The sequence below is a fragment of the Prinia subflava genome, chromosome 7, assembly GCF_021018805.1.
Source record: "Prinia subflava isolate CZ2003 ecotype Zambia chromosome 7, Cam_Psub_1.2, whole genome shotgun sequence".
Lineage (NCBI taxonomy): Eukaryota > Metazoa > Chordata > Aves > Passeriformes > Cisticolidae > Prinia > Prinia subflava.
The window spans coordinates 32,537,314-32,563,009 of NC_086253.1; the positions used below are offsets into that span (position 1 = coordinate 32,537,314).

Sequence of the window (25,696 nt, forward strand, 5' to 3'; positions counted from 1 at the left end):
GGCGGAGCCGCGGGCGTAGCTTCTTGCCAGGAAAATAAACACAGCTAAAAAACACTCGTAGGGAGAGGGAATGCCTTCTAGCATTTCCTGGTGGAAGACAAGCAAGAGGGAACAGTTTCCTACCCTCACTTGGCTCAAGCCAAGTGAGGAGCGAGAACCTTCTTTGCAGGCTCGTGCAATACCTCAGAAGGGAAAAACCACCAGGAGAAAAAACACCTTTCTGCTGATTTGGGATAGATGAGTTCTCTCACTATCATCTTTCTTAAACTGTTCTCAGGTGCTCAGCACCATTTTGCCATAGAGAACTGCTCCAGTGCTGTCCAACACGATGACTAAAGGGCCACATGGAGAATACCTTTTTTTCAGCTGGATTGATGGCTTCAAGGGGTTACCAAAACCAAAGCCCATGAAGACCCCTGACCAACAGCAGCACTGCAGAGCACACTGATGCTTCTCAGCTCAAATGGCCTTTACTGATCTCACTGTTGAACATTCAGGCACAGGTTAAAGGGTGCCAGTAAAACACCTGGCAGCACCAGAACCTGTGCTCCAACTTGCAAAGTGCCTGGGTAGACACAGTACCAAACCCACGCCATACACTGCTGCCCCTCCTGCCTCAGGAGGATCCAGGGTCTCTTCTCACTGCTGCAGGGCTACTTAGCATCTGCTTCTCAAAGTGGGTGCTCAGAAACCTTTTGGTCAAACAGAATTTTGGTAGAAGCAGCATGGTTCACAGCCAATTCACAAAACTTCACCCTCCCAAAAAAAGCACAAATGGTATTTATGGCCATAGTCACACTTACCGTCTTTGCTTTGAGCCAAAAATTACTGCAGTGACTGCACAAGCATTTTTAGCAAATCAACAAACAGCATAAACACAACAACTAAGATAAAAACACATACAGAAAGCTCAGAATATCAGAAGTTAAGTAAGGTTTTTGTGACCCTTGGCATCGGATGGGGGTAAATTTTGGCACTTTGTTCTTGCAATCTCCTAGCAGAGACTCTACCATAATTGCTGACTGTTATATCTTTCTGCACAGTAAACAGCTGGAAATGAACTTTGCTACTCTTGCCGTTGTTTGTAATGGTTTTGTGACAGAAAGCAGCAGATACATGCCCAGTCCTGAAAACACATAAGCAAGTTACACAGTCATCAGTCCCCTCTTTTGTTCAGGTGACATCCTAGAAAGGAAGCAAGCACATGGGATGAAGAGACTCACCTTTTGCCTTTTTAACACAGAGATCAGCTGAATAATTATACTCCTATATTTACAAAAAGTCTTGCAGTTTGTTGCCTTTGTTGGACCAATAATTAGATGAAGTGTCTATTTGTGATTCTGAGTCAAAAATCTGTACTTCTAAATGCTGATTACTCCTTCTACAGGAAAAAAAAAAAACAAACACCAAAAAATCAACCTCCCCCCCACAAAAAAACCCACAAACAAACAAAAATAAAAAACCAAAACTGTAAAACCGCAAAGAGAAGGTGGAAAGGCATTGGGAAAGCAGTAGGGAACACTGCAAAACAAACATTGCAAAATCCTGCCAGCAGCTAGCAACGATGTTAATAAAAGGCAGCAGAAACACTGGGATGAGACATAAATCTATATACCCAAGAAACAAGAAATGAGAGGTCTAGCATATATGAGGCCTAATTATATCAGCAAGACTTGGAATAATAACAAAACTTAGAGGATGTTGTGTAGGAAATGAGGTTTCTACCAGATTGGGATCAGCATTTCCTTTTTAGAGAGAGACCTATTTGTTCAGTATTGAATTTCTGTGAGCACTCCACTGGTTAGTGAATCTTTGCTTTCATATAAAAATGCTTGTAACAGTGCAAACCTGCTCTTATTCAGCCTCTCGCCTAAGTGGAAGCCTGTCTACCTGTGCTGACAGAAGACAAGCAACCTGTTATGCAGCTGTGTCAGCCAAGAGACACAATGACAGCATGGGCTTCTGCTGGTCCCTAGAATGCAGCCCAGATTCTTCAATAGGAAAAAATAATAAAATCATCATTAACAGCAACAAAACAAAACCAAAGCAAAGCATTTCTAAAGCAGATCTGATACAACAGATGGACAATAGAGAACACAACTCATTCTGAAAAACTGTTTTTTTCATAAGAAAGGCTTTCTTAGCAAAAGCCTATGTCTAAACACACATCATCACAACATGATTAAGTTTTAAGCAGAAAACTACTCTGAAATACAGTATTTGTAGTCCAAAACAGCCATCACCTAGTCAAAGAAAATATAACACAATACGTCTCCATTTCAAAATATGTAATCAGCTGGACAGCTGGAAATCTCAGAGATCTCCTGAGTCCTCAGAGAGTAATTTTAGGGCCTGATACTAAATTTCATGCCCAAACTAGGCTAGTACAGCTTCATGCCCAAAATCTAGGCTTCCAAGAACAAATCCTGAGGAAGACTCCAGCTTCAAGTGTTTCTGTGGATCTTTTCTCACACAGATAAAGGAGATTAACAGCATTTGTGAGACAGAGACCACAGCTGTTTTTCAGAGGCAGACCGATTGCTTTGATGCCAAAAGCATACTTTGCTTGGTTTCTGCAGCATAGTGTTCACTGTACAGCAGCATCTGCTTTGTTTTGTAGCCATCACTTGGGATCCTTCACTACAAGACATTTTGCATGAATTAATTATCCCCAACAGGATACAAAAGGCTGCCTCCTAAGAAATCATAATCTTCCCTACCAGGATAACAACATGACACAATAACGGAGACCACCACTCATGCCCCAGAACACAGACTACTGTTGTAAAGCAATTCTGATAAGGTGTCAGTGATGTTGGCATAACTAACAGACAATTAATATGAAGTAGCTACCAAAGCACCACACCTATATTTATTCATCAATTTGTCAAAGAAAGCGCACACTCCCAAGCTGGATGATCACAACTCATCCAAGGTCACAAGTGAAGATTCCGCCCACTTGTCTGTGATTTGGCTAGATTGTACAGGGCCTCCTCCGTGCTAAATTCCAGCAAGTTCAAATAAAGCATTTAGCAGAATGCAACACACTACATGAAGTGAGCCAGAGGTCATGAAGAATGAATAAACAGGGCAGTTTCAGACCAGGAAAAACTTGTGGGTCACAGAAGCACAGCACTGCAAATCTGTTACCTGCCTTCTTGAAGCATGGAAGATTTGGTATTGGTAGTTTTTGATAAGATTTGCTCTAGGAAGTTCTTTGTCCACATTTGATGTGCCTGCACATAACACAGTCATAGCTGTCATAGCTCTTAGAAGCTATGGTGGGTTAGCCTTGGCCAGCAGTCAGACATCCACCCATTCACTCCCCTCCCTCAACAGGACACAAAACCTTATGGGCCAAAATAGACTGGAAGATCGCTTATTAGTTACCATCATAGGCAAAACAGACCCAACTTTTGACATTCAATTTAATTCATAAACAATTAAAAACAGATAATGAGGAAGTCAAAAACAAACACAAATGTTCCTCTCTGCTGCTCTCTCCTCACTCTTTGTCCTGCTCCAGCATGGTTTCTCCACATGCTGCTGAGGAATCTCTGCTCTGCAGCCTGGAGGACTGCCTCCTTCTTCAATGACTTTGGTGTTTGCACTGCTTTTCCCCTCTCTTTTCCCTCCCCACACTCCTCTGTTTAGCATTTTTTTGTACACTTGTAAATACTTTTTCACAGAGGTGCCACTGGCTTGGCTGCTGAACTCAGCTATGTCCTGCAGTGGCTCCAGAGTGGAGCCAGCAGGAATTCTGGAGTGAAGCCAGTGTTCTCCTCTCTAGCCTTTTTTCAGAGAGGCCACCCCAGCAGCAGCCCTGCTACTGACACTATGACACCTACACTCAGCTGAAAAACCTACCATGAAACAAAAACAAGACTGAAAGGGAAAATACTGGTGAAATGTCCTTCACATCACCCCCTAGTGAGACCAGAAATGCCCATTACAAAGTGATGGATGCATGCGAACTATCAAGAACATTAAATATTTGGAAACCATACAGGTGCTTTTTCTTACAATGTTCAGGGAAGAATCGCTCAGCACTAAACTCCTCCAGGTCAGGGAAAAATCTCGGTAGGAAACAAATTATAACAGAGTATTTGTGCCATTCAATACTCGACATCCGCCTGAGGAGAAAAGGGAAAGGAAGAAGGATCAAAACAACAGCAAATAGGTGGCTGTCTATAACTGCTGTACCATTAAAAAAAAAAAAAAAAAAAGAAAGAGAGAGAGAAATCCAAAACCCTACCCTTTACTTGGCAAACCTTCTCAGTACTCTCTTCTGCAGATATTTCAGCAGCTGTCCCAGTCACCTCTAGGTACTTAAAACCCTAGAATGGCCACATGGTGCATTCCTATCTCAATTTCTTCAATCTTGATAAAGGAGGAATGGAAAACTTACCAAACACCTTGTCCAGTTCTCTGTGAACCATATTCTGGGCTTCTGGATTATGTCCAAGTAAGCACAAGGGCATTGCAAGGGTGTGCAGAGGTGTGTGCAGTTAGAAAAGCAAAACCTCAGCTCAAAAGGAAAATTGTCAGAGATGTCAAAAACTACGAGAAAGAATTCTTCAGGTGCTATCGTGCCTTAGACCACGATGAAGGACCATGCATACACCTCACCCCAGTGGAACAGAGAGGAGTAGCAGAAAAAAGATAAAACCCTTGAGATGGGTTGAGGTAAGAAAAGTTTAATGATTGAAACATAATAAAATAAAATGAAACCAGGAAAAGAAGAGAGAGGAACAAAACACAAGGAACATAAGCAATTACACAAAACAATTGCTTACCACTTACTGACCTCAGTCCATCCCCAAGCATCAATAGCTCCCTCCCAGCTGCCCATCCCCCAGTTCATGTACTGAGCAGTGCCTTCTGTGGTGTGGAATATCCCTTTGACCAGCTGGGACCAGCTGTCCTGGCCATGTTCCCTCACAGCTTCTTGTGGACCTTCTCACTGGCAGAGTATGGGACACTGAAAAGTCTTTGATGTAGGGCAAATGCAACTTAGCAAGAACTAAAACATTTGGGTGTAATCAATATTCTCATGCCAATTTAAAACACGGCACTGTGCCAGCTACAAGGATGAAAATAAATTCTATGCCAGCTGAAACCAGGACAGCTATGTAAACAAGCAGAGACAGAAGGAAAGTATTTGCTTGCTGTTTAACAGGAGAGATGAATTAGTCACCAAGTCAACAAGGCTGAAAAGGCAGAGGTACTCAACACTTTCTTCAGCCATGTCCTTTCACCGGCACCAGGCCTTGGGAAAAAAATCTGGGCTGACACAAACACAGATCCACTATGTGTGAAGTAAGGGTTGGTAGCTGAACTATTACAGGAGCTTGCCCTCTAAGCATAGATGCACTCTGACAGTATCCAACCACAGAAAGCTGGCTGATATAGCTGTGAGGCCACTCTCCATAATCTTCAAGTTGTGGAATTTGGGGGACATATGAGAAGACTAAAAGAAGGCTAATGTCACTCCTATCTACAAGAAGAACTTCAGAGGGAATCCAGAAAATTATAGGCCCATCTGTCTTACTTCAGTCCCTGGGAAACCTATGGAGCAAATTTTCTTGGGGGCTGTTACAAATCAAATGAAGCCCATGATTGGGAAAAGCTGGCACAGATTGACCAAGGACAAATTGTGCTTGACAAACCTGATTGCCTCTTACAACAAATGAACCTGCTTGGTTGATGTGGGGCCAGTGGTGAACGTTGTCTACCTGGGTATCTCCAAGGTTTTTGATATGGTTTCCCACAGCCTCCTCCTACAGAAACGTGGATGTGATGGTGTGGGTGTGTGATCCATGTGGTGGGTGGGGAATTGGCTGACCGGCCACACCCAAAGGGTGGTGGTGAATTGCTCCCTTGCCCATTGGCAGCCGCCACAAGTGGAGTCTCCCAGCGCTGTTTGGTATCTTCATCAGTGGTTTGGAATATGGGATCGAGTGCACCTGGATGAAGTGTGTCAGTGATACCAAACTGTGTGAGGCAGTGGACACTTTGGAAGGGAAAGACACCCTGCAGGAAGACTTGGACAGGCTGAAAGATTAAGCTAACAAGAACCTTACGAAGTTCAATAAGGACAATTCTAAGGTCCTGCACATGGGAAGACATAATCCAGGAGAGGAGCACAGGTTAGGGATCTACCTGGCTAGGGAACAGCTCAATGGAAAGGGATCTGGGGGTCCTGATGGACAAGCAGCTCAGTGTGAGTGAACAGTTTGTTGCTGCAGCAAAGAAAGCCAACACAAGACTTGGCTGCATCAACAACAGGAGAGATAAAGTAACTATCCCACTCTACTCAGTTCTGGTCAGGCCACACCTGGAATATTGTGTTCAGTTTTGGTCCCTGCTATACATGAAAGATGTGGACAGGGTGGAGAAGGTACAGTAAAGGGCAACAAAGATGACCAAATTACTGGGTAGCCTGTTATGTGAGGAAAGGCTGAGAAAACCGTATCACCATGTTCCTGTATTTAAAGAGTGGCTACTAAGAAGATGGAGATTCCCTTTTTATAAGGAGTCTTATGGAAAAGTGAGGAGTGATGTGTGTAAGGTACGCCTGGGAAGATTCCAACTGGACACAAGAAGAAAATTTTTCACAATGAGAATAATCAGCCATTGGAATAATCTCTCTATTATGTGGGAAGTGGTGGATTCTCCAACATTGGGCACTTAAGATTCAGCTGGACAGGGTGATGGGCCTTCTCATCCAGACTGTGCTTTTGCCAGCAAAGATTGGACCAGATGATCCTTGAGGTCCCTTCCAACCTGGAATGAGTCTATAATGATTATCAGGATGTAAGACGACCTGTGATTGTCAGGTGCCCAAAAACTGACCAAAAGGGAGAAGTGTTAAAATACTTCTGGTAGACAGCAAACATCTCTCTTCCTCTCTCTTGACACTCATTGAACAATTCATTGTTGCTCTAGTAATTAGCAAATCTTTCTTTTTAAGCTGCAGAAGCAGATGCTTTTTGTTCTGCTCTTCTCTTCATTTGTACAGGAAATCTCAAAAAGTGGGAATGGTCTTACAGATTTGTCAGCATGTGGTTCAATTGCTCAGCATCTACAAACATGTTTGGCTTGGCAGGGAAAATGTTACTTGCGGTAAACAAAGTTTATCCCAGCAGTTCCCATGGTTACTGATGATTAGAACAGCAATAAACGAGATTTCAAAACAATTAAAGGAAAAAGAAAAGGTTGGTACAGATAATAGTTGTAAGAGATCAAATGTTATAATAATATAATAAGCAGACAGACTGAAAAATGAAGAAATGTTAAAACAGCAGTTAAAGAGGAAGTACTCTACACTCCTGTTTAAAATTTTACATATGACTAATATTTAGTTAGACTAGAACATATTTAAGAAAACAAAAAAGTGGGAACAGCACTTTATGTTCTAAATGTATCTTATTTGATAGGTAGAAAAACAATTCCCTAGGAAAGGCATAAAAAGGAGGAATGCCTGAGAAGAAAGTGCAACCACAGTCTCTTGATACTGCAAACAGAGCAGATACCTCAACCATTTATTTCATTTTGCTCTAATTTCTAATCTAACCTCTGGTCAAATAATTTTAAAAGAAGGTAGTGCAGGCATCCTGAGGATTGCAAGGCTCAGCAGACACCAGCATATGCACACCTTCTTTGTTACACAAGATACTAAGCAGCAAATTTAGTGCTTCAGTCTTTCATTCAGTGCAGAGGGTTTCTGTTTCTTCCTAAAACAGGTTAAGAGGCAATCTGAAATCTCTTCCTTGAGGTTGGGGGATTTCTCTGAAAGGATCTGGAGTAATTTTGTGAACCTGGAAAATATAAAACATTGTTAATTATTGTAGTTTCTAAAAGACACTCCAAGATTACATATGAGTTACTTCCACCAATGTGCTCAGATCAATATTTGCTAACCTGCCCTTATTCTTATATCACCTGTTATATAATTATGTTAATGATATCATTATTTAAACTCAAGGAGCTTCCAAACAAGTAAAGGTTATTTATAAGGACTCAAATACACCAGGAACTAGCTAGTCAGCTGTATTGTATAAATGGAACAAACTGAGCCACATAGGGTTGTTCTCTTTTTTGGGGTTGTAAATTCAAGACAGAGCTGCAAATCAATACTGACTTTTTTTTATGAGACCTTTATATTTTTGTTTAAAAAACACATTTTCAAATCTACTTTTTCTTCACACAAAAAGTTTATGACAGGTTTAAATAAAATTTGCCATTAACAGTTCACAAGCATGCAGCAGTGTTACTACTCAAGCAGCTGCAAAAATATAAATATCTAGCCTACACACCACATACTCTTGCTATAGCTGTAAATATGTCAAAAAAAAAAAAAAAAAAAAAAAAGAGATGAGACAGAATTCTTTTCCTCCCATGTCGTAACAAGAAAAAGAAGCTTCACAGGCTTCCTACCCATAAGAGTTAGGAACACCTCAGAACAAGTGAGAAGAAACTCCAAAACCAAACTCAAAAAATCCTGCCAAGAAAACCTGTTCTTCTTTTATGCTGAGATGGTTCTCCCTAAGCACTACACTTTCTCGACAGATGGGTTAATAGGTTTTGTTGGCCTTTTACCTTCCAAGTCATTCTTCTTTGCCTACCTGTTATCAAAAATCCTTGACCGGTCCTTCTGTGGTTACCAAAATCCACGGGAGTCAATGACTTCTTCTGAGGTGTGTCTCTCTGTAAAAGGGAAAGATATACTCTTAGCTAGTGTGATCCATTTATCTACGGGGAGGGTTTGATTATGGTTTTTATGATCTAGTCCAGCAGACTGGATCCTACCAAAGTGCAAAGCTCCAAACAGCACTGAAACTGCACACTTCTAGCAAACGCACCCTCAAATCCTGAAAAAAAATTCTTCCTCATACAACAGTCCCACACCCTCCCCAAGATTTTAGCATCCTCCTCTCTAAAGGCAGCAGGAATCCCTGTACATCAGAAGTCAGGAGAGACCCAGAAATGAGCTCTTCTGTAGACCAACAGCGAAAAAGAAAACCTCTTCCCTTTTTCCACATCTCCACTTACACTGTAACATACCCTGAATGTATGTGTTGTGTTGGGTCTTGAAAACTGATTAACAGTAACACCTCTTTCTCTGAATGGCTGATGCTCTGTCCTGCCAGCTACTGCACTTGACACTCTGCTATGAGCACATCGTTCTTGGTGCTGAGAGAATGAAAAAAAAGCAGTAAGAGAATGAAGCAACTGCATAAGTTTAAATATTTTTTTTATTGACTTACGAAAGTTCACAAGAAGATAAGAAAAATATGTTTTCAATAATCAAAAGCAGCATTTTAAATGTTTGCCTGTTTTGTAAACAGATGTGAGACTGTTTCTATGTTGGCATGTTGATATATAAAGATGGTAGTTTACTTTCATTCTGGTGATTTATTCCAACCTTCAAAAATAGGCCAATATAAAATCTAGGTTTTTTTCAGTGGTTACCCGTTTCTACGGTCAGCATAATTTTCTAATTCTTATAACCCAAGATGAGTGAATAAAACACTGAAAAGAACTATTTAAATTCAGATGCATAGAAGAGTAAGGTTACTATCTTGTTATTATGTTGGTTGGTTCTTTTTAGCTTTTTTTTTTTTAAACAGATTTTTCTGTTGTCAGAGAAGTCTTTTCATTATGATCTGTCTGTGACCTACGGTTTTAAACTCCCTACTCTTGCACCGCAACGTAACACACATTAACATGTTAAAACTATAAATTAAATACAAACCAACACAAGCTCTAAAATCACTCATTTCAACCACTGACACAGCATAGTTTATTTCTAAATAGCTTGAAGTTCTTCACCAGGAAGAAAACTGAAGGCAACTTACAGAGCTCTGCTGCCTTTGAGGTACTGAAACATGTTGTTCAACAGCCTCAGAGTTTATTGGTGGTAACTTGTTCCAGGTTGCAGGCACATGAGCAGAAGTTAAACGACCCCGGCTGCCAACCCTACAGAATTTTAAGGGTTCCTCTTTTAGGAGCATTCACATGACAGACTTCTTCATTGATAAGAAATTGATAAGAAATTCTTAAGTAGTACATTTCTTTATAAAGCTCAGCTACAGAAAGTAACAGCACCTAATTGAGAACCATTGAAATACAGAACTCAGAACAGCTAAACAAAAACCCACCACCACACCTAATACAGCAATAAAGAAGTAAAACAAATTCCTTTCCTCAAAAAATCAAGGCTCTGCTTGCTTTCTTCTTCCCTCTGACTTCTCCAATTAATAATAAATCGCAGGTTAGTTCTCAAATATTTTGCAAAATCCTTCAGTGGTGAAATTTCAGTAAAGTTCTGGTAGAAGAAAAGAATAAAATGAAAAACTCACAATTTTTTCCATTTACGGATTTCCTCATTGTGCCTATTAGGAACTTCTGAGCAGGGCTGGTCAGAGGTGAGAGAAGGCAATCTTGGTAGTTTCCTAGAAGATGCCAGCAGAACCGGAGATGATGAGAGAACACTGTTATTAGAAATTCTCCCCAACCTGGCATGTGCTGAATTTGGAGTGCTGGAAGGAATCCTATGCTGTTTGTCTTCTTGCTCATTCCTAGGGAAAGAGAAAGAAATAAGGAATTAAGATCAAGAAAAACAAGGGTTTAACAGTGCATCATTTCAACCTCTGCAAATTACTATCATATCAGTGGTACACACAAGATCACTGCCTTCTTTTTTTTTTTTTAATTGCAAGACATTTTTTACATAATGTGAATTATGTCATATTTTTTAAATGTCAATATCACCTACTGTATTTTTTCTGCTGTGGCAGCATGCCTCTGTTGGAGTGGTTTTGCTTGAATTGTCATCACACCATTCAGATTGCTACAGAAGTTGCTGGAGAAATGGTGAACCTATTAAAAGCAAGAACTATGTGTTAACCTTTACTTTTTTAGAAGAAGATCTCAAAAAGCACATAGTCAAGAGGTATTTTACAGGTTTTTTACATAAATTCCTTTTAAGATGGTTCAGTAGAATTCTCAGGAGTAGATGGGGCAACTATGGGGTTTTTTTACTCATCTTAAACAGATTTTTATAAATACAATTTGTGTAATTCAGTTACTGAATTGCAACTCGATTTACAATATAAATTTCTGTTGAAGCCAGAGTTTGAGTTTTCAAACTTTCCATTTTCCCTCAGCACAGGGACATGATTTATCAAAGCATTTTATTTCTGCTGGCTGCTGGGGCCACTACAGAACAAAGCACACTTATGGGGAAAACCAAGACTGCTGTGCTCTCTTTCCTGTGTTCCTTACCTCACTGTTTAGCAAGCATGGAAAAAGAGCTGAAGGAAGAAAATTAACTCACTTGAACTCAACAGAGAGAGACAGGAGGAAAATAAAAAAACAGAAGCAGTGGCAAAAAAGGAAATAAATGTGCAAAACACGAATCAGGAGACGGAGAGAGGAGACAGCGAGCAGGACAAAATAAGACATTTTATCAATGTAAGTGTCAGCTTCCACAAAGACAGGTAAGGCCTCGTGCCAGCATGCTGGTGGAGGTACTGCAGAATCCCCTTTCACAAGAGGCAAAGAAAAAGAGAAGGAAGGGGAGAGTCTGAAACTCGCAGTGTTGTGAGAAAAGTACTTCAAGTTGCAGCTTCACATCCCAGTTTGTCATAACTCTACCATGGAGAAATTACTGTATCACAATAAAAGCAGAATTAGTTTTTAAGGACAGAACAGAATTTAATTAGACTTTGCAAACCAATGGCAGCAATACTTTAGTTCTAAATTGTACCTTTAAGGACCATCAAAGAAAAACAAGTGACAATAAACAAAAAAATGAACACTGAATTAAACCTCCTTTTAAATTAGATGACTTTAAGTACACCTAATTGGTATAAAGAAAAAAAAAAAAGAGGAAATAAAGATAAAGAGCCTTTTCAAGTTTCAATCAATACTGTCCAAAGTTAGAAGAAAAGAAGAATATTTGACAGAAAGGTTTGTTTTATTTTTACCTGTGATGAAACAGAATGAGTTCCGAAAGATACACTTCGTGCTTCAGAGCCTCTGGAAAGAGGAATGGTCCCAGCATCTGCTGTAATATGAATGACTGGAAAATGCGGCAGTTTTGCTGTAACAGTTTTCAGTTTTTGTATTTGTTGGTCACACTCTGCACAACAGCAAAAAAAGTAGAGGGAATAAGAAGTATTTTCTAGGTTAACCAGCCATTATTTCTTGGGGTTCAAACAATATTACACTACACAGTAAATAAAGGCTTTCACATAGCTATACGTTTCCATGCTATTTAAAAATCTAACATAAATTAGGGGTTTTTGAAAGCATTTCCATTTGTCTAAGCTTTCTCTGACACTGACATACAAGCTGGTCTATACAGATAGATTTGGAGGTGGTTGTTTAAGAAAATACTGCTAAGACTATTGAAATGCTGTCTAAAAATCCCCAGAGCTTTTCCTTTTTAAATAGGAAAAAAAAATTAAAATATATATTAAATAAGTCTATTGAAACTAGCCTTGTCTGACAGCAGATATATACTGTTTCATTTTGGGTATATGCTATCATCTTATTTCTTTTATAAACCAAATTTTTTACCTTCCTAGGTGAAATACTAGCTATTTGTAATCAGCTGATGATGACCTTCAAAAATATAAAAGGGCAAACTTATCACAATACTGCTAAATGATCCTCCCTAAACTATAATACTGAGAGCTAAATAATACACCTGTGGTGTCAAAAGAACTTTTAAATTGCAGTAAAACCTGAAATGTTAAGTTCTGATACTGCAGGCATTCAGAGAAATTTTGCCATTTCTTACTTTGTTGTTCTTATATTCTTATATTTGAGGTTGAGTGTACCTTACATTAGAGGTAATTTCCAAGACCCACACAGGTATTCTTCTGTTACTTCTGTCCTTTTAAAATACATTGAAAGAACTGGAACTTCCCCCAGCTTCCAAAGACAACACATGCACACTAAATAGATTTTAACTTCTACTTAATTTTCCTGTCTTTTCCTTTTCCTCACTACAGTCTGTTAGAACATGAAAACATAAAATAAAATTACATGTGTCACCTTTTCTTTATCCTATAGTGCTATAGTGAACTCATAAACTGCTGCACATCAGCAAGACTGTCTGTCTCACTTTAACATTATGACTACACAAAGGTTCTTTTTATTAATAAATCTTTAAAAATGAGGACTAGGACACGCTGATTCCTAGGTTCCAGATCCAGATCACATTGTCAGTGATCCCCTGGCTAATGATGACTAACAGCATCAATTTGTATCTTCAAGTCAGTGATTAGTACTTTTATATTTTTTAAGCATGCATGCTTGCAATGAAGCTATTTCAGTCAGTATTTTTCTTTTTACACCTCTCATACAAAACTCTCTGAAAATTAGGAAGAAAGTTTTATTTCAGGTGCATGTGTGTGCACACATTCTCATGGCAAGGCATTACATGTTAAAGTTCTACAGGACTGGTTATCTTAACTAAAGCTTGGAAAATTTGCTTAATTTAAGAGGATAGGAAAGGATGACTTTTCTGGATTAGTTTCAATAAATACTGTATTTTCAAATGAAAATATCAAATACCTGGGATACTAGTTTCCCAATTTTTTTTAATCAGTTCCTCCAATATTCCAATGACATTGCTCCAGATATGATCAAATACTTCAGAAGCCACAGCATCTTTGATACAGGCATTGGGAGAAACAGGGGGAATGCCACGCTTACACCTCTTCTCAGAAAGATGCATTTTCTTTTGTTCCCAAATCTCATCCTCACTAATAAAGGAAACAAATTCAAAAGAATTCCCATGGGAATTGACTTCCAGCCCACTTCCTTCAACAGAGAAACATACATAAGGAAGAAAAGGCAGTCACCTGGAGATAACAAAAAAATTCAAACTCAAATTCACCTAAAGGAAGAGAACCTATCAAATACATATACTGATTTCTCTTTCATTTGCTTTCCATTGAAAAATTTAAAAATCCCATTAGGGCATTACAACAGAAAGATCTACAGGTCTAGGAAAAAGTTTTATATGTGGCACATAGACACTTGAGACTAAATCCTATGATATTTACAGTAGCATAGGCAGCAACATCTGTTCTATTTGTCAAGAGGATTCTCACATGGAAAATTTCTTTCTCAGCATGTCCTGTGTAATTGCACACATCTGCAATTTTCCACTATTGATCAAAGATGAAACAACTTTAAAGATTTCTACAGTGTCACAAGAATATTAGAGTCCATAGCCTTACACATACCTTCTTCCTCTACCCTACAGTAAGGACATTTATGCTTTTTAATTTTTTTCTGTTTCCTCCGTATCTAGGGAAGCATGTTTTAGGAACATTTCCAAACTTGGTCTTCTAATACATCCTCTCAGGAGAAAAGTTTTAACTTTTTTTTTTGTAATGCCATCGTATTTTTTTCAAAGGAATGTTGCTGAGGAATTTTTTTGAGATCAAAAAGATGATTCCAAATTCCTACTGGTTTCTACTACCTCCCTTTCTCTTCTCTGTCACTTCTTCACTTCTTCCTCAAACTTCACTGCGTAATTCCTAACTGTACATGAGATGTGGCTGAGTGGTCCAACTCACAAAAGTGACCAAGGTGTTCTCCTGTCAGGCTTTTTAACACCTACAGTATTAAGTTATGGAGAACAAGGTATTTCAGAATTGAAGGAAACAAGAAGCATATGAAGGAGACAAAAGAGAGAAGCATACCTTCAGACAAGTCTCTCTCTCAAATTAAGTTTTTACTTACTTAGTAAAACACAGAGAGAAAACTACTGAGAGTATTCTTAAACCTAAACTCTTCCTAAAGAGGCAGCAGCTCCAGCCTTCTCTTTCAAAAAGAGCACTGAAAGGGTCTCTCTCTGGTTCCTCAGGTTTTCAGAACAACCATACCTTTGTTCTGAGTGTGCATAAGGCCTTAGCACAAAAAGCTGTGCTTTGTGCCCAAAAGTCCTACCAAAGTTTTTTGCCTTTTAAAGGCCTTTTAGAAAACAGCACATGGTGATCTTTCATCCACCCAATAGCCTAGCTGCTGGAACATTCAACTGGCTTGCAGGAAACCTAGGCTGCACTGTCAAGAAGGTGACTGAAAGATTTTTCACTCACAAGAGTACTCTAAATGCAGGCTATAACCTGCTCTAAATGCAGCTTTCCTCACAAAGCTGTTCTACTCTTCACAGAAAGAATTTAAGATTCATTAGGGCAGCCAATGACAGCACAAACAATGTAGTGACACTAAACAACCTGATTCTCAAGGCACTCACCTGGGGAGAAAGGATGCCTTAATTCTACCCCACCTCAAAGATAAACACTGATTTTATTGAATCTCCATGCATCAAATTCCTCAAAACAACCAGTGGTTAAGACACATTCCTCTGAAATGGGAGATGTGAGCTTTAAACCACTAGAAAGACAAGATACCTAATCTTTGACATGCCCAGTGAGTGTTCTGACCACTGTATTACCCAACACAGGGACAGAAGGAACTATATCTTACAGAAGAGAAACACAGTTTATGAACCCAGACTCAGTTCATCGATAATTTTTCACTACATTCTTCAAAAATACATATATCTGTTATTTACAGTTCCTTGTTGTCAAAGGCAAGATATTCCTCTATTTTTCCATCCTCATCGTAAATTTCTTCTTCCAGGAAGGAATACATGGCTGAGTCCGAAGCAGAAATCCTAGTGGAACTTGAATCTGGTGATGTATGTATTGGAGATGCTGTTGGGATCAGTTTAAAGCCTGAGATACAGAGTCTGAAAAAAATACCAAGAAAATGAGAACTAAGCATTCTAAGAAAGTGCATATTTAATTATACTGACATGTTTCAGTAATACAAAAATATTATTTGTACGTGTTTCTGAAAGGGGAACACCAAAACAAAAGAAAATTAACATACTCTTTTGTATGACCAGTACATTCAAGGAGGCCAGGCACACACTTAGTATCTCCATGGGCATCATTTCTGCTCTGAAAATGCTGAAAGCCTTCATCCTTTGGCACTAGGAGCTGCTTTCCTAGAACCCTGAATAAAAAGGAGAGAACAAGCACTGTCATAGATGGAAACCTTAGTCTTATTCAAATATCAAGAATACAAACACCTGCAAACAGTAAGCAATGCAAAAGCACAACTGACATCTGCTTTGAGGGGCCAGAGCCCTGTGTATTCCCTTAATATTGCCTAGTATTTAAATCATTAAAAGTTAAGCTGATTTACACAAGATGAGATTCTAGTTTATAAATTTCAAGATCAAATAGTAAAACTTGTTAGGTTGTTCTAAAGGCAGACAAAAGAAAACACACTTCCTTTCTTATAAAAAACTCTGTAAGATACATTTAAAAATGGATGCAGAAGACAAAAAACATCTGCTGTGACTTCACTTTTCCAACTCCAGTACCCATCAATATGAGTAAAATTGCTGATCAGAAATGTTTACATCAAAAGTTAAGGCTACAGTTTCTGAAAGGGGTTCAAAAAAGTTCAGAAAATGTGCAAACTCCAACATGCATAATGTAGAGAGGAAGAGAGAAAAGGCAAAAGCAACTCTAATAAATATACACTAAATAATATAATAAAATAATTTCTGAACAACTTTGCCTGTAATCATTTCATTAATCAAAATAAAGGGTATCAGTTGCTAAGGCACCGCTGCCCAGATTTACTGAGCAACTATAGCACAGCTCAGTCCCAGAGATACAGATTTGAATGCACCAGTGTTGGTGATGCCCAAACCATAAGAGGATACCCCAAAAATTCAAATTAGAATGGTAACTGATCAAAACTACTACTAGCAAGAATTTCCTTACCTTAGATGAGGAAATTGTTCAACCCAATCTGTGCATTCTGCCTGCAGGTTCTCTGTTTGCGAGGTCACTTTTCCTTCAAACAGCATTTCATCAATCTCCCAAAATAACTGATGCACTCTCTGTGTGTTGGCTTTATCAAATTCCTATATATCATAAAGTTGATAGTTGTTAGCAAATATGCATGGATACTAAAATTTCCATGATATTTAAAGAACAGAACAACATGAATCAACTTGGCTGCACGTCAGAATGCATGTTTTTATTTTGACACAATTTTTCTACCAAAATACTACAAAAAAAAAAAAAAAAATCCCAGAGAGCTGGCCTGAACAAGTTGATTTAGCAAAAGGAACTACAAGACTGCATTTCTTTGACATTAACGTATAACATACATACAGCTGCCTAGAATCAGCCCACATATTAAAGAAATACAAAAAACTTAAACAAACAGTTGTAAATTGTTTGGACTCTCAGGTTATTTCCTGTGCCAGTGTGAAGCGCACACACTGCATCTCTGACACCCAGGGCACCAAAACTCCCTGCCCTTTAAAGAAGTGCTCTTCTTCTGCCTTTCTAAGCACAACAGCTAAGAGGGCAAAGAGGGGGCATCTTACACCTGTGTAACCTAGTCTAGTGCTTAGGAAACAGCTGTCAGTGTGAGAAATGCCCTTCCATACTTCTTCACTGAACCTACAACTCAGTGCAACTAGAGGCTAGATTAACACAGAGGCAAATGAAAATAGTAGAGAAGTGCCTGATTTTATCCAGTCATGTGGAAACAAGCACTTGGCTGAGGGTTCCTCAGCTGGGGCACTGTTTGGGATGACATTTGCCTCTTACATTAGGCACTTTGATACATTAAAAACACTGGTAAAACTCAAGGCCCAAATCATGCTTGTTCACTTCCAGCTGAATGCCTCAAAGCACTTCAGACTGCAGAGGGGATCACACTGAAAAGGAATGAGAAAATAACTCTCACAAAGGTTACTGTAATACCCAGTCAGGCTTTCTCCTGAAGGGCTGGCAGCCAGAGATGGGGTCAGTACCCAAAAGGTTTGGGCATTATGCAAAAAGAATGGCAGAACTACCACTACCAGCCACAGAAGGCTTTCTGAAATGAAAGTGGCAGCAACTGCAAAGTTTTTGGATTTATTTAACACACCAGCCTGCACCAGGTATGCCTCAGAGGTCTGCCTTTGTAACAGACACAATCTCTCTGCATCATCTGCATAAAATAACTGAGTTAATATAAGAGCTAAATATTTACCAAGACTTGGAAATTTATATGCATGTTCATGAATGTGCTTTATAACTGAAAACATTGAAAACAGTTCAATTTAGACATCGCCTGGACTATACAGTGTTTGAAAAAACATGTTTTATCATTCACTTGGACTCAGAAACCTAAGCCTTCCTTCTTCAGTAAAACAGCTTAGTTTTCCCCAAACATCATCATTTATCATTTTATTCCATTTTCCTTTGTTACACATGAGCTGCACCAATACCAACTTGCAACCAAAACTATTTTTTTTAAATATCCAATTAATACATTTATTCATTAGGCTATTATGGATGAGGTGCTGCTTGTCCAACATCAGTCAAAACTAATATTTTCTAACATATTTAGAGAAAGTGTACTGTAAATGTTTCTGTGACATACATCATCCCTCCAGGAGTAAATGGAACTTCTTTCAGTAGACAAACTAGTAGTATAGCTGTTTATTCCAGACCAAGAATTATTCAGCTCCGTGGGTGTTGTACAACCACTAGATGGAAGTGACGAAAGTGTCTCACTGAGAAGAGGACAAAGTGAAAAACACAATTATTTTCTGTATAAACATCTTTTAAATAAAGCAATCAATCAAGTAAATGGTGAAAGTGGATATTTTAAAGTACAGTGAGTACATGCTCCTCTCAGTACCATTTACTGCCTTAGAGGCAATTCCTTCTACACTATTATGTTTTTGTGTGTATATACATCATTGCAACTCTGTGGCACTCTAAAATATGCATATGTATGTGTGTATGTATTTGAATATAATTATATGCATGTATCTATGTTTCCAGCTAGAACAATTATTTTAGTTTCTCCACGTCAGCTAGTGATCACGTGAAAAACACATGAAAGATAACATAAGCTTTCTTTAACTCTTTCACATTAGAAGCTACCACAAGAAAACTTTTGCAAAACTAAGCACAATATCTCTACAAATGTTTCAAACAGCACTAAGTAACATGTCTCTATGCAGTGTTTTTTATGTTACTAAATCTGCTGCACTTCAAAATTTGAGCTGCAGCAACTCAAGCCCCCAAAGTTCTAACTGGTGCCTGCCAGCTACCACCCACCCCAGGATGCAGGGAAAGTACTGGCAATTCAAAGTGCAGGCCAGGCAAATCCTAACCAGTTTCATCTGGAATGAAACCTCTTGAAAGTTAACTAACCTGCAACATTGGTGAGTATGATTTCAATTTAATCATAAATTAAAGTCTGATTTCCCTTCCAGACCTAATCAGTGCCCTCTACTACAGTCCTAAAATACTCAAATCCATATCACAAACCAGGAGTAAAGTTCAAAACCTATAAACAGCAGATAAGGTCAATTTGTATCCTGCAATATATTGTGCAATGGTTATTATCCACGAGAATGACGGGAAGAATGATTAGTGAAAATTAATTTCAATCTGGAAATAACTAAGTCAAAGGTAAGTTAATTAAGTATTATTTCAGAAGTACACACATACCAGGTATAATTGTCAATGGCTTCTTGCACATTTCTTGCAAAAAATGATGGAAGAGACACTCCAGTTTTTCCAGAGAGACACTGACTTGGGGAGCCTCTGGACAGTCCCCTCCTATAAACACAGAAATATAACATGTCATAATTTTAAATAAAGTTAATTCACATCTCCAGTGGAAGAGGTGAGGAGGGCAAGGGAAAGGAGGAGAGGAGGAAGACAGCTACTCTGCTGAATTTTTCAATTTTTCAATCCTATCCATCAAGACAACCATTTGCTTGAACCAAACTACCTTGTTTTAAAATAGCTTTAATTTGCCTTGCTTACAAAGGTATGTTTCAAAAAAAATATACTTTGAGACTTGTTTTACTCCACTGGCATCTTCCTTGGATATCGCAGTCCTAACTTTGCAAAAAAGCACTTGCAAATGAAGCAGTACCTCACTATTGCAACAACACAGCAAAGGCACAAACCAGTAATTGCCCATACAGCAGTTTAATGAAGGAATTTTTTTCCTTTGTTTGGGGGGAGGTGGGGCTTTTTGCTGGGGTTTTTTTTTGTTTGTTTGTTTAGATGGAAACTGTTTATAATTACACAGCTGTCCACAATTGCATATTACATTCAATGTATGAGGTTGGGTTATTAATATGCTAAACATACAGAACATACACAGAGATGTGAAATGTTTCTAGGAAACACCTACAACAACAGATTGCTTCACCTATTTTCATGCCATAAAACCCTCACAGCAGCATGACTGCACTGAAGTACATTCGTGAATGAGTAACTATAAGAAAACAGCTCACAGTTCAATAATTTTCTTCATATTTTTTAGACAAGAACTGTAGATTGGCCCTGCAACAGTTTGCTCCGTCTTCTTTTTATCCTTTTGGATATTTACCTTGCCATTATACATATTACAAATATGTCAGAATCTAACTCCCCACTCAGATGGACCACATAACACATCCGACTTCTATGTCTTAGTTAAGAAGACATCAAAATCCTACCATAAGTTTAAACTTCTCATCAGGGAAGACCTTATATTTAAAATTCTTGGAGGCTGGTACAACAGCAGTGGAAAGCATTTCCATGTGTTTGCAGTTCATACCCTAATCTCTTCCCTAGGCATCTGGTTTTGGCCAGTAAGCACCAGGAGGCTCTATGAATATTCATAAAGTCCGGTCCCATGACTTGAGTCTCATTTCCTCCTAACAGCAGGATCTATGTCCCAGGAAGTAACAGAGAGCTCACAGTCCGTCTTCTACATGGAATGCTGTTTCCTTCTGTTCCTGTACATCCCTCTCTGTCTCACATTTGCCATGTTATTGCTCAGGCAGTCTTAAAAGGTCTTTCAATTTTTTTCATAGCTGACCCTTGCTGTTAGTATTTTGCCACAACTTAATACTACCACCAAGATTTCTCACTTCACTGCTCTTTACCTGCTCAAACTGCCCAGGTCAGATTCCAATGAAACACCACTGGAGGAGGAAACCATTTGCTGTTACCTTCTGTTTACTAATATCCAAGCTAAACCTCCCCTGGCACAACTTCAGGCTGTGTCCTCTCATCTTGATGTGAGGTGGAGCGAAGCAGCGTTTCTGCCACATTTTTCCACTGCGTGTTGCTGTACTGCGTCTCCCGACTCCTTGGATCACGTGCCATTAGATGTGCCAGGAAATTATTGCAATAAAATAAAACGAAAGGAAAAACCTCTCCCAGCACATATATATAACATCACTTCCCCTGCGCTGGCAAGCGAACGCCAGAAGCTGGAGCAGCTCCCGGTTGCTCACGGAAAGCTCCGCAGCGACGGGCATTAAATGGGCACAACAACACCGCTGTCTGCCCGCACCGCGGCACGACGGCAGGCGAGGGGCGGACACCGCCCCGCTCCGGCCCCGCCGCCACACTCCCCGGGACGAGCGGCCCCGGCCCCGCCACACTCACTCACCCCAGGACGAGCAGCCCCCGGCCCCGCCACACTCACTCACGCCAGGACGAGCAGCTCCCGGCCCCGCCACACTCACTCACGCCAGGACGAGCAGCTCCCGGCCCCGCCACACTCACTCACGCCAGGACGAGCACCCCCGGCCCCGCCACACTCACTCACCCCAGGACGAGCAGCCCCCGGCCGCAGCCGCCCGGCGGGCCGGCGCCCCCCGCCCTGCGCATGGGGGCGCGGCGGGCGCCCCCCGCACCGCCCCGGCGGCTCCAGCGCGGCGAGCGCCGGCCCGCACCGCCCGCTCCCCGCGCCACGCCCCGCGGCGAGGCCTCGCACCCCTCCGGCCTCCCCTCAAAGAGCTAAAGCCTCCGCCTGGGCGGCAGCGGTGCAATCTCCCCATCTCTCGCCTCGCAATACGCAGCCAAAGAACGCCGAGCTTGGTCTTTCTGACCAGAGGAGGTTTCCCTCGCTTTAGTAGATTAACAAAGGTTATGCGATGCTGTCCAGCTACATAAAGACTTTTCCTTGTTAATTGAGTTCTCTTCCGAACTGTTATAAATGCTAGGACAATTTATTACCAAATTCTATAATTTGGTTTATTAAAAATTTAAATCACAAAATTTAGAATCAAATTTCAGAATTTTAAGCAATAAAAAACCTCCCCACAAACAGCGACACTTACTTGACAGAATTTCTCCCGGGAAAAAAGAGAGCCAAGGGTGACCCAGAGACACGGAACCTGGCCGTTGGTGTCTCTAGCTGGGTACACGAATTTGCCATGTTCGAGGCTTGGTTTTTATACTCTTTATTCTGCCTCTGGCAATATTTCCCCATATTTCCCTTTGTTTCTTGGTTAGCTATTCAAACCCAAATCTATCTCCGGTCGGATTGAAAAGAGCTCCCCTCCCAAGTCCATGTGTTAATATTCAGTTTTTATGGATCCTTATAGTTGATGAATGTTTGAGATATGGGGGATATTGCTTGATGGTCTGTGAAGGTGGCTCCCGAGGTGTGAGTTGCTGATACCGGCTCATCTCAACAGGTCCCCTCCCAATACTTGAGAAAGCTGCAAAGTCTTTTGTTCTCTTCTGAATGGAGAAACCTCCTAAAACATAGACTTTTACCTGATATAAATTTATACAGCTTTATAATTTTCTAATTTACCATAAGAACATGAATTAATCATCTCACGTTTTCACAATTCTCTCATTTCTTTTCTTTTGTTAACTATTTAATTCATGTTCACATCATCTTTATCATTCTCTGATTGCATATTTACTTAACTTTCAATTTTAGACTAAATTTCAATGCTTTTGTTTTCTCTGGTACTATTTCTTACAAATTTCTATAGCTTTTACTGCGTGAGGTTAAACTCCCTCAGAGGTCCTTTTCAATGGGATTTCTGAGGATAAAGAGAACATTTGTGACTAATGATCTTTAGGTAAGGTCTATCGGTTGAAATCTTTTTTTTTAATTTCATCTCTTGGTCTAAATTTCCCTTTTGAGGGTGCTCTAAGGTGGACTGAATTTTAGCTTTAGGGCTGTCTAGGTTGGGAAACCTCAGGCTAAGTTCAGTTTCATTATGCCAGCTCTCTGTTGGGCTCAGTTAGGCTTATGACCATTAGAGTGATCCACAAACCGATTCTTCTGTTTATGCTAGCGCTCATTTGGTTGCATCCAAATGGCGAGGTGTTTGTTTCTTCTCAAACAGCAGGTAAAGGTTGCTCTGATCCTCTTTCTGGTTTCTGCTACATATCTATCAGGTGGTTTCTTTTAGATGGCTTTAGCTGTTCTGTCGCGGTCAGGAGCTTTTTGGACCAAAATCTCGGTTTCTATGTTTTTGCTTTTCTACCCCCGCTTACTGAATTTTAGGTGTTATCTAATTGATTCTTGTTTTCTCTACTGATCACACGGTCAAAAATGTCTCTTAATATTTCTCCTAATGTTTCTTCGCACTAGCACCTGTTAAAGACATAACAGGGGAACTCTCTAAAACTGAGGGGTTAGCACAGACTACACTTTTGTTATATGAAAAAAAACTTCTTTTTCTAGAATCTATCTGATTTTATAAATCAACATCTTGAAGCTCTCTTACAGCTGGCTTCAAATTAAATTTATCAATTCAGATTTAGGTATAATGCAAGTTTAATTTTGAACAGTACTTTTTGAAAAATCTTCGGAAATACCTTACAGGAAGGAAACATGCTACGACTATTATTCAGACAATCTGAATATTTGAATGAGTTTTCTAGTTCATAATTCACTCATCTTCTTTATACAAAATAATTTACAATTCTCCATACAACTCAAAATCTTCTTTTCACACAAGAATGATTCAATTCTTTATCTAGAATTTAAAGAACTCAATACAAAATTCAAAAAAAAATCTTTTTTTTTGTACTGTTACAGGGAAAAATTAAAATTAACAGAAAGAGAATTTTACTTTTTATTAAACGAGGTTTATACTGAAACATACAAACAATTCTTTTTATATTCTACTAATACTTTTGACAATGTCTACTGGGTATATAGCGAGTAAACAATAAACACTAAGACTACTCTAAATCTTATAGCATTAATACAAGTTTTAGCTCTTTAAAGAAAAATTCAGTTTAAAAAAAATCATAGACAAGCACAAACAATTTGGGCTTATTTCAAGAATCAAACTCAGCACATTTAGAGTGATTTGGTATACAGACAAACATTCATAAAACTCTGTATCTTACAATGTTTTGTGACAACAGCAGTTTCCAAGACAATCAGTTGTTAAGGTTACACACATCTTCTTTGTTTCTGCAGTCTCAGTGCAATGAGTCCGCACTACTGCTAATTAACTGAACTACAAATTTATATTTCAGACCCCTACCCAGCGCGGCAAGATACAATCCGCAGTAATAGCTGAAGTGACCACTTCGACAGGGAGCTAATTCAAACAATCAGTGAGCAGGACAACTTAATGAAGGATAACCTTTAAGCAACATTTGTACCTAATACAAATTAAAAGAAAAACTTAAGACCTCACCCATAATCTTGGGGGAGTATTTTAACAAGACATAGAAAAAACCAAGGCACACTAAATAGAAGAAAATGATATTACAAACAGCAGAACTTATTCTTTCACTACTTATAGAATATAACTTTGTTGAGGGTCTGATCTCTTTTAGCTTTTATCATAGGAAGTGGATAAAACAACAGGGTTAATTCATCTGTAACAGGCATTAAAATACTTGAAAACTTTTTAGGGCTACGAGTCACCCTGAAACTCAGGCCCTATTAGCTTACTCAATCTTTTCCAATACAGATACAGGCACTATTATTTGTCACAAAGAGCTTCTACAAAATTAACTTATTTTCTATTTATTTTAGATCTAAACTGGTCAGTTTTAATTTACTTTTTCTTTAAAAAAATAATCAAATTAATATATGTAATTTAATTATGCCTTCAGTGTACTATTTAAATATTTACTTACTAAAATATAGTATTTAACTATTCAAATAGCTGAAACTCAGGCAACTAGTTTTCTTTCTATTGTATCTACCAAACACAAATGTCTTTTTACACATCAGTTGTTTTTGAAGAGCATATTTTTCTCTTTTTTTTTTTTTTCTCTGCATGTAATGTTAACAACATTCAGAAAAATGCAAAACTTCTTGAGGGATACTATAGAAATAAATCTAAAGCAAAAACACTAAGAAAGAAAGAAGTCTATACAATTATTTACTCCTAAGAAATACAAGTGAAAAGAACAGGGCATATGCCTTTATTAATATTCAGCTCTTTATTAAAGTGATCAGCTCATTATTAAAATCATCAGCAGGATTGCAAAGTCCGATCGGAGTTTTCCACACTACTGCAGCCATCTGAAGGAGCAGGTGCTGTCCCAGTGGATGCTGAGTCCTTGTTCCCATAGAAACAGCTGGCAGTTCTCTCTGGTCAACCATCAGAAGGCAGAGCACTGGCAGTCAGCTCTTTGCCCTCAGGGAAAAGTTTCAAGAGTTTCCCATTCTCTGCATCAGTCAGCTCAGCTGGCCGGTTCCCATTCCATTCAGGCTCCTCACAGGTCATGGCCAATCTTCAAACCAGGCCAGGAGGTGCACCCACTCCCCGCTCAGCCAGGGCACTATCCAATTCTCTTCTGACGAATCCAGCTTCCTGTCCCGGGGTGCAGTATCCCCCAAAAAA

General features: G+C 39.3%; 1 protein-coding gene across 3 annotated transcripts; it reads right to left on the minus strand.

The window, feature by feature from the left end:
• Nucleotides 1–7,148: 7,148 nt before the first annotated feature.
• On the minus strand, nucleotides 7,149–21,838 carry FAM149A (family with sequence similarity 149 member A). 3 transcript variants are annotated; one of them, XM_063402082.1, is made up of 15 exons: nucleotides 21,682–21,805; nucleotides 21,011–21,216; nucleotides 19,575–19,685; nucleotides 18,493–18,625; nucleotides 16,833–16,975; nucleotides 15,925–16,050; nucleotides 15,605–15,781; nucleotides 13,591–13,781; nucleotides 11,994–12,148; nucleotides 10,781–10,884; nucleotides 10,365–10,583; nucleotides 9,861–9,981; nucleotides 9,067–9,195; nucleotides 8,628–8,709; nucleotides 7,149–7,820 (listed from the first exon to the last, which is right to left on the minus strand). In XM_063402082.1, the coding sequence occupies exons 2-15, from the start codon at nucleotides 21,064–21,066 to the stop codon at nucleotides 7,747–7,749; spliced, it is 1,821 nt and encodes a 606-aa protein (XP_063258152.1). In that variant the 5' UTR covers nucleotides 21,067–21,216; nucleotides 21,682–21,805; the 3' UTR covers nucleotides 7,149–7,746. The 3 variants fall into 3 exon arrangements, with proteins under 3 accessions (XP_063258152.1, XP_063258150.1, XP_063258153.1); XM_063402080.1 differs by lacking the exon at nucleotides 21,011–21,216 and having other exon boundaries at nucleotides 21,682–21,838; XM_063402083.1 differs by lacking the exons at nucleotides 21,011–21,216; nucleotides 21,682–21,805 and adding an exon at nucleotides 21,523–21,542.
• Nucleotides 21,839–25,696: the final 3,858 nt, after the last annotated feature.

Excerpts from the sequence above, each read along its gene's own strand:
- FAM149A (XM_063402080.1), bottom strand. The coding sequence starts at position 21,743 with ATGCGCAGGGCGGGGGGCGCCGGCCCGCCGGGCGGCTGCGGCCGGGGG. Across the intron at positions 18,626-19,574 it reads GCCATTGACAATTATACCTG|TGAGACACTTTCGTCACTTC; the intron begins GTATGTGTGTAC and ends TCCTCTTCTCAG. Across the intron at positions 10,885-11,993 it reads CTCATTCTGTTTCATCACAG|GTTCACCATTTCTCCAGCAA; the intron begins GTAAAAATAAAA and ends TGCTTTTAATAG.